The sequence below is a fragment of the Ptychodera flava genome (assembly GCF_041260155.1).
Source record: "Ptychodera flava strain L36383 chromosome 3 unlocalized genomic scaffold, AS_Pfla_20210202 Scaffold_26__1_contigs__length_13983176_pilon, whole genome shotgun sequence".
In the NCBI taxonomy this organism is placed as follows: Eukaryota; Metazoa; Hemichordata; class Enteropneusta; family Ptychoderidae; genus Ptychodera; species Ptychodera flava.
The window spans coordinates 6,821,462-6,831,128 of NW_027248280.1; the positions used below are offsets into that span (position 1 = coordinate 6,821,462).

The 9,667-nt window shown below is 36.2% G+C and overlaps 2 protein-coding genes across 3 annotated transcripts in view; both read left to right on the forward strand.

Annotated features, from left to right (window-relative positions):
• LOC139125769 (guanylate-binding protein 4-like) overlaps positions 1–145 on the forward strand; it is a 2,110-nt gene extending 1,965 nt beyond the window's left edge. Inside the window, exon 5 of the mRNA XM_070691865.1 lies at positions 127–145. Coding sequence (XP_070547966.1) covers positions 127–145 — 19 coding nt within the window. The remainder of the gene's footprint in view (positions 1–126) is intronic.
• The window catches only part of LOC139125985 (coiled-coil domain-containing protein 91-like), a 12,264-nt gene extending 5,329 nt beyond the window's left edge, over positions 1–6,935 (forward strand). Inside the window, exons 5-10 of one of the 2 annotated variants that reach the window (XM_070692057.1) lie at positions 204–479; positions 2,147–2,445; positions 2,987–3,259; positions 3,784–3,903; positions 4,447–4,506; positions 5,654–6,935. In XM_070692057.1, coding sequence (XP_070548158.1) covers positions 2,209–2,445; positions 2,987–3,259; positions 3,784–3,903; positions 4,447–4,506; positions 5,654–5,875 — 912 coding nt within the window. In that variant the 5' untranslated portion in view covers positions 204–479; positions 2,147–2,208 and the 3' untranslated portion in view covers positions 5,876–6,935. The remainder of the gene's footprint in view (positions 1–203; positions 480–2,146; positions 2,446–2,986; positions 3,260–3,783; positions 3,904–4,446; positions 4,507–5,653) is intronic. The other variant, XM_070692058.1, reaches the window with a different exon arrangement.
• Positions 6,936–9,667: the final 2,732 nt, after the last annotated feature.

Sequence of the window (9,667 nt, forward strand, 5' to 3'; positions counted from 1 at the left end):
TAAAGGCGGCCACATTTAAAGTGCTACGTTGCCTTTTATCATTGCTGTGTCGCAAAAACGTTGAATCGCACTGTCTCATCAACCATTCATTTATCCAGAAACATTTTTGAATTGGTCTTAAACCAGTTATGAGGAGTTGCGATGAAGATATTATGTATTCACAAAATGGTAACACGGTCTTAATATAATCGTGTTTTGTTTAGGTGCTTAACATTGAGAATGACGACAGGGAAAATCATAAGATTAAAGAGCGGAATCGTCTTCGTAAAGCTCTGCTGACGTCATTTCCGGCGTTTTACTCCATGAAATTGTCCTTGCCAGCGACTGACCCTTCGATCATGGCAGTGATGAATGAAGGAGAGACACGTAAACGCTTAAGTAAGCCGTTCCTCGATGGCATTGAGGAGTTCGTCTCCAGGTGTGAATCACTTATGAAATCAAAGAAGGCTGGCCCTACGTCGGAAATATCACTGGTTACAGTGAGTATTTTCCTCCTTTTTAAGTTAAGCCGAAGTTCAAACTGCTAACGCTGTGCAAAGAGGATTTTTCATAAGAAAATATGAGATACTTTCAGAAGGTTACAGTAAATACAGAAAATGTTAAAGTATCAACAACTAACAAAACATTGTTAAAATACAGATCTCTCAGCTGAATTACTAATGAAAGTCATACGACTACAGGTAACTTCAAAACTAATGTTCTTAGTTTAAATGCTTTGTAAACATAATTAAAGATTGAAGGCTTCTGCAATGTTGTTTTCTCTCAATGTGAATAAAAATAATTCTTATTTCATAAAAACGGCTGACTTAACAGAAAGGACTGACGCGGATAGTCAAGATCCATAGAAGCGAGAATGAATAATAAATTCTTGCATAGCAATTCATATGTTGGTAGGTGATTACTGTCAATTGAGCTTTTGATCTCAACACACTAGATTTTGTGCCTGAAATTTTCGGTTGCAGCACTTCAACCTTCATCAGAAGAATAACCCTATCTAATTGTCATGACCTTTCGGACATCGAAACGAAAATTTCAGTGACAAGAAGACCCTTTTAAGCTAAATTATATTTCAAGACGCTGTATGATTTCGCTTCGGCACATATTTATTTGGTTCTATTATTTACTCAGCACTCTATGATATGACTTGCACGCATTCCACTTTCGTGAATAATTTTGTTGGACATATATGGATAAATCACCCTGCCTTTGATCAGTCTTACATACAATGGTTAAGAAGAAAACGTGAAACACAATTTACCAAATACATGTGACAAAAACGTCTCTGATAAAAGACGATCTTCGTATCGTAGAGTCTGATTTCTACAGTTTCACGCTCTTAAATAATTATAAATTAAGTTTTCTGTTTTGTGTGCCAAAAAATCAAACAATTCCTAAAAGTTTACGATACAAGTTATAAATTAAAGGGTCAGTAGATGTCACTTCCAATGACTTGTATCTTTTTTGTTTTGTATATCAATTGCTTAGCTCTTGTTGTTCTCAGTTAAAAAATAAAATTATGTTGAAACTTCCCCTACGTAGGCTGTCAACACTGTGGCAATGCATGTCAAATCACTGTGATTGTTTTCATGTTAAGGTAGATCGCACCTCGGGGACAGACATTCGGACTCTCAAACTTTTACAATTCTCTTCTGATATACCACATGTGGGGATTCATTTTAAAGCTCTTGGTGAAAGAAAACTTTTCAACGGCTTAGTTCTTCGAAATTCGAAAATTTTTATTTTTCTCCTAGAGTTACCACAGGGATGGCGGCCATTTTGAATTTCTAATATCGGTAAATCTTGGGTAATTTGTTTCTCTAGTACTAAAATTTGCACGGTGACCCCCTATTTTTATTCTTGATTTTGAAAGAGAATGATCGAAAGATTCCTTGAGGAAAGTTAGAGCAAAAGTTTAAGTCTTTCACTTTCGAGGTGCATACTACCTTAATACCTTATCAGGTACAGCTAGTCTTACAGTTAAAGTATTACTATCTCAACAAATTGATCCAAGCATGACGTCATTAAAAAGTGTGCTACAACGCTACTGCTCAAGCTGTACTATGGTAAAGAACCAAGCATTTCAAAATATTTGAATGTTTACAAACGCAGGTCCATATTCCATAGTTATTTTCTTATTTCTCCGCAGACTTTGCTGGTCTGATACGACAGTACACGTACGAGCTGGCCTTCGATGGTACTGAACTCTGTATGCAAACAATCGGGAAAAAAGTGATGGAAGAATTGTTGGGTAAAATAGAAGGAACTGCATTTATCGAGTACTGCAACGAAATGGGCAACTTCGCCGAGTCAGCCCTTCCATGTCCTAGCCACGAGGTCTTTAATAAGCATAACGAATGTTTCTTCATAGCTTTGAAGACTTTCAAGACAAACTCTAAGTACATCAATGATGTCGATCTGCTAAACGAATACAGACATAATCTCGAGGTAGGGGTCAACTTGAAATGATTTGGGTACAATGTTCAGCTCAAATTAACCGATGATCAATAGAGAAGTCGGCATCATTCAATGCTGATCATTTTTTGAAAATTATATCAAATCTACTATTTCGACGAAAATGTTACTTTCGTATATGTCCTTTTAAATGTAATTTAACTGTGACAATGAAGGATTATCTTGTGGAATCTCTTCTGTGATGCTTAAAGGTCACTTCCTTTACCGGAATGTGATTAGTACAAGTTTATATAATAAATTCGCAGTTTCTCCAGATTTAATACAAACTTTTCTATTACTCCCTGTTACGCATTCGTCACATGCCTCTTAAGATACCTGTGTCACATCCTTATCTGTTATACAGGTTCGGTGGACCTGTCGGCAGACCGCCATGTGGTCTGATTGATCGGCTGGTTTAACCGTCTTTCTAACCATTTCCGTATCTTTCTCTCATGATGTATCCCCGGACATTTATCGCAGAAGTGTTTGTCTACATCTCCGCCTATTTTATTAGTCTGTAACTTTCTGTTTGAAGGAACGAATCTGTGCATTCGGCGAGGATCACCACATAATCATCGGCGGATACCTTAATAGCATTCTGGAAGACAACATCCAAAAATCCGATGCATTCTGCAAACAGCTCGCTATGGACCTGGTAAAAGAGAAACTGGATCCTTTGTTAAAGTCAAGTGGAGGATCTCGATCGCCTGTTAATCTAAACACAGAGATCCAACTGGTCGAAAAATTATACAAGGAACAGGCAAGAGGTCCACAAGTGTTGCATGTGTATAAAACAGTTTTAGCAGAGGTGCGTCAATATATTTTATATAATATGTGCCTCAAGTAATATATATATATATTATATATATATATATTTAATATATATATATATATATATATATATATATATATATATATATATATATATATATATATATATATATATATATATTAATATATATTAATATATATATATAAAGCCATTATGGTGATAACCGGGAGGGCACATTGTATACATTTTGTATGTATGTATATATATATATTATATATATATATATATATATATATATATATATATATATATATATATATATATATATATATATATATATATATATATATATATATATATACTCGATCCACATTCTGCCGACATTGTCTAAGACTTTTCAGACCTCCCTGTTGCCATTAGCCTTAAAAAACCTTTGTTGTTCACTGTTTTTCACTACTCCAATGTTTGGTCAACAAAAATAGAGGATGTTGCTGTTGTTAGTTCCCTTCGTTAAGCATATATATATCATTTTGCTGTGAAGTAATGCAATTTTATCACAGGAAATAACCAGGATTACTGATGCTGTATCGGATGGCAGAAAAAGTATAGAAAATGTAAAACGTAAACGAGCCGGTATATCAAAAAGTCAAGTGATGAATATGGAGAAGGAGGAATTACAGGTAAGACGTAGTACTTTTGCATGACCAAGTGTATTTGTGGTGTACAAAAGGTACCCTAAGTAAACATAGTATCGAATAGCCACCCTTTGTCTTCAATTAGTTCCAAATATCATGGTCGCATTGAAAATGGCAATTAATGTAAAATTACAGCATTAATGGTGGTCTGTGATGCGGGTGCATGGCATCATACTGTAACTATCCAACACAGAGCATCAAAGTCACTCTCCAACCATTTTCAATAACAATACGTCTGACGATTATGTTTAACATCTACCTCACCAACAACTGCATTTTTCTGAACAAAGGTCGACGACAACAAACCTCTCGCAAAATTACAATCCGAACGGAAGTTCCTCAATTGACATGTTGCATTTCTGACTTCATATTGTGAAAATCAACCTTAGTTTCCAATACCATTAGAGTGATGCATTCTGGGAGAAGGTTATTTTCTTCTCTAAAAATTGTTCTCCTTGAACTTTTCGATCTGACTTTTACTTCTTCGGGTCCTGCTAGTGGCGTTCTTTTTTTCTTTATTATTATTAGGAAAAAGAGAAATTCAGACAACAGATATTGAACATGAAACAAAAGGTTGAAGAAGACATCGTAAGTTTTAGAGTAATTTTATTATCGACAGAATCGTCCATTTTAAAAAAGCTGACAAGTTTCTTGTTATCTCTGAAGACATTTATGTTGTAAAGTGTTTTTTTGTAATTTATTTGTGAATGGTGTTTTAAGGATGCAAGGAGAGTTCAAATTGAATGAACTTGTCAAAAAGCGAAAAAATGCGAATTTTGAAATTGTACAAGAGCAAGCTTATCTGTGAATTCGTCTGATACCCTTATTACATTTGTGTGTGATGTATGTTTGAGATAATTCAACGGTTTCTCTAGGGTGAAAATCAAATATACAACATCTGCTCTATATTCACCATTTTAACATTTCTTCCAGTACTAACTAAACCGTCGAAAGCACTTTGAATTAACGGTATTAATGTTGCTTTCGTATCCATAAGTTTCACATAGATACACACACTTTTCACTTGAGCTACAGGAGAACCTAAGACGAACCCTTTATTGTTATTTTAGCACACTACGCACATACAGATATATAAACAAGCTTACATATATACATACGTACGTAAGTGCGTGCGTGAGCATGCACGCACGCACGCACGCGTGCACACACATATACACATAGACACATACATACATACATACATACATACATACATACATACATACATACATACATACATACATACATACATACATACATACATACATACATACATACATACATACATACATACATACATACATACACACATACATACATACATACATACATACATACATACATACATACATACATACATACATACATACATACATACATACATACATACATACATACATAATACACACATACATACAAACATACATACATACATACATACATACATACATACATACGTACGTACGTACGTACGTACGTACGTACGTACGTACGTACGTACGTACGTACATACATACATACATACATACATACATACATACATACATACATACATACATACATACATACATACATACATACATTCATACAATATATACAATACAGTATTAGTCAGACATCACATTTGGTGTAGTAAGATGGATTGCTGTATAGTTAATGGTCGGTTAATTTAATGGCTGGTTGGCTGGCACATACTTACACTGATGCTAAACAACTCATGTGTCCGAAATTTCAGCGGAAGGCTATGCGTGAAGACGTGACCCGACAACAAAAACAGTCGAAGGCTGATTACGTAGAAAGAAGTGCAGCCATTGCCTTTCAAGTCAAAGAACTGCTTCAAATTCATTCTGGATTGGCCAAGGAGCTGATGAGTATCAACAAAGAACTCATAAAAGAACACCACATCTCCATGGAAGAACTAAACAAGAAAATGGAAAAGATAACCCTAGTGCATTAGATGATGTCAATTGGTGTATAAGTGTCAGTGTTTAACAATTGCAAGTGAGGTGATATAGAAGACATACCTTATATTACTATTTTTGACTCTTTTCTTTTACACAAATACCCAGCTTTGGGAACTTTTACAGAATTAATCGGTATCAACTTTACTACGTTATATTTCTTGTCTGTTCATTGCTGAGTACAAGATCAGCAATCATGACAAAGTTGCATTATTTTTACTTTAGCGTTGCCATTCACTGTACCGCGTCTTCTATCAGATACAAAACAGTATAAGTGACTTCTCAAAATGTGAATGCAGATAAAAAGGAAATAACGGGTCAAACAAGACAATATTGCAAACGTTACTTGAGAGTAGGCCCTACCACGATTCAGAGAGAAAAGTGCACGTGCTTGATTTACACAAGACCATCCACTACGATATCATTTCCGTAAATGTACCCTTTACATTAATTTTGTTCGAGTATATACGGTATGGCAAATTATATCCAGCGTCTGTTAAGTAAGTTCAGAAATACTGACATAAAATAGATGGGCCTTATATGTCTGAGAGAATTCTGAGAGGGAAACATCAGAAAAAAAACGTTTGTTTGGCGTTTTTAGAAAAAATGATAACTTGGAATACTTGTTTCAGTTTTATGTTCTTTCACATCTGCAGGAGAGAAAACCTTGGCACAAACTTTGTTGGTAGACTGTGTTTAACATGACAGTACGAAAGGGTATCTTTTATTTGCTCTCCAATAAACTCCTACATTTTTGTAAACAACCAAACGATTTTTAAGTTGTGTACAAGAGGAGGTGCGACACCCGGGATGACTTTACAATGACAATAAGACTTTCGATCGTCTGCTGGATAGTTAAACACAAGAAACACATGCGTTGTCAATATCAGCTAAGATTAGCTGGAATGTGTGTATACTCGTAATGAAGTGTTAATTTGTACTCGTAATAAAGTGACACAACAATTACATTTCTCACTTTGCTTTACTGTGATTATCAAACTGAGAAAATCGTCTGGTATGTAAAACAGAGTCACGGGGGCAATAATGATGATTGCTTAAAATCATCTGAGTGTCATTGTAGTTTAATCCCTTAGAACATACCATATTGGACAAACGACACGTAGATGTGGTCATTTAAGACTTCTTTTACAATCCAAATATTTGCAGAATTGGTAACATTCCAGGAACTGTATAGTCACAAACCTATAACGTCACAAACGCGTTACGCATATTATAAATATAGATTCCAAATTAGTTGCCATACTAGTAAGTCGCTTTCAAGATCTCTGACTGCTGAGGTTTTGTTTAAGGTTGGAGCACAGTTGTGTCTGCGATCGATTTTAGTGCCTGTAAATGTAATTTACTCCAGAAAGTTGTCAAACACACAACGTTTTAAACCCCATGTGAGGTACTCTTCTTAACAAATGTTGCATTGACATTTCCTGTTGCTCTTCTCTTATGGTAAGATAACCACAGGCAAAGAAAAAAAACAGACTAGAAACGCGGCACGCCGTTTGATGTCATGGTCGTCTCGATAAACTATGGCCTTTTCATATTAACATGAGCTTCGCGGGTTTCAGACGTTTTAGAAGACTTCGTGCGTGGTTGATAATTGCACGAGATAATGCAAAAAGTAGGACGAGATGGCATCGTACTGCGTGTCGCGTAGCAATCATGTTTACTTTGTGTTGCCTCAGAGCAGAAACACTGCTTGAAGCCAATCAAAACATGACACACCAGCAGTTTCATGAACACTTCCTCTCATGACGATATGACTGATCGTAAACCATTGAGTAAAATCTACCAGTATCGATAAAAGACTTTTAAAATTTGGTTCAAACACACTTTTGTGTATTCACAATAAGGCTAGAGGATTTTTTTTTAAATGGCATAAACTCATTTCCACGAATCTCAAACCTTTTTCTGTTTTCGCCAGCACGCCCATTCCACTCAGCACTATATGACAACAACAACACGAACATACTTTCGCTTAAAAATTGGCGAAAATCCGGAAACTACTGAAGGTGCGTGTTCGGCACTCTTCGGAAAGCAGAGTCGAGAGCTACCTGAGGCAAGGCGTACATGGAGGGTATTACGCAACCGCTTCACACCTTGAACAAAACCTGTTTCTAGTCTGTGTTTCTCTTTGTCTGTGAGATAACATAGAATCATAGAATTTACTGTCGTGAAAACACAGTCCATCTGACCACGTTTTAGGGACTCAGATGAAGTGTATCAATGCAGCCTATGCCAACTTTAAATTCACCCCTTACGAGTTAACATTTTCCGATACAATTATGACGGCCCGTATATTTGTTGATGTAATTATCACATATTTCAAATACCGGGGAAACGGGTGAACACTTAATATCCCTCAATTTGTTGCACGCTCTCATTGCGTTCAAGGTGAGCGGAGAATCCGGGAAAAGGGATACTCCCAAAGGAAGGGCTACAGGAATGTATCATTCGAATCGGCTTCACTTATACAAAAACGTCCTGAAAAACGGCCATAGAAAAATGGGGGAAAAAACAAAAATCTTCCAAAAAATTCCTTTTGGACACATTAGAATTGGACATTTTCGGAATACCATGGGCAGAGTTTTACACTTGCGAGGCAGGAAGGACCCAACGTGAAAACATTGGGGTTACTACTCTGAGGTGAAGAAGCGTTGTGATTTCAACCTCTCAGACTTTATTGGCAGTTATTGCCCATGTGCAATTTAGCGACGCCAGAATATTTTCAAGATATCAAAATGGCCAACAGCAATCGAAATCCTAATAGAAATTAAAGCTGCAAGCAGCCTTGGCGGGGCCCAAGCTTCTAATATGGTTTAAAGTTCTTGCACTTATAATGTTATGTGCAAAATTGAAGTCTCGAAAAGTAGGATTTTGAGCATCATCTCATGGTTACTGTACCGGTATGTTTCACTGGTAATTGCATGTTTTATGCAAAATCAAATATGGCTGCCAAAGTTCTTCGCCGATCCAATTGCCTATCAGAAACAGTAAAGTGCTCAGATAGGAGTAAAATGTCATTGAATCGGTGTGTGTTGGTTCTTGAGAAGAGGAGCTTTAAATAGTAAATTGCGATTTTCGCAAAATCCAAGATGGCAGCCAAACCACAAGATCGATTGCACTGCCTTTGCAATCTTGAAAGAGGTCATACTTAAGATGATACAATTAAAATTTCAGTCCAAGAGGTGTGTTGGTTCTGGAGAAGAAAATTTTAAAGATTGAAGTGTGATTGCCATAAAATCAAAGATGGCGGCCAAACCATGTGACCGATCAGGATGGCTTTCGCAAACTTGAAAGAGATTATACTTAAGATGACAGGAATTAAATTTTAGTTCAATCAGTGTGTTTGTTCTGGAGATGAAGATTTTTAAAGATTAAAGTGCGATTTTCACAAAATCCAAGATGGCGGCCAAACCATGTGACAAATCCATATGATTTTCGCAAACGTGAAAGAAATCACACTAAGGATTATGTCAGTAAAATTTCATCTACATCGGAGGCTTGGTTCTGGAGGAGAAGATTTTTTAAGATTGAAGTTCAATTTTTACAAAATCCAAGATGGCGGCTAAACCTTGGACCAATCAAATTGCCTATTACAAACTTAAAAGAGATCACTCTAAGGATGGCATGCGTAAAATTTCAGCACAAGCGGTGTGTTAGTTCAGGAGAAGAAGATTTTTGAAGATTAAATTGGTAGTTTCGAAAATGCAATATGGCGGCCAAATCACGTGACCGATCCAAATGTCTTTCGCAAACTTGAAAGAGATCACACT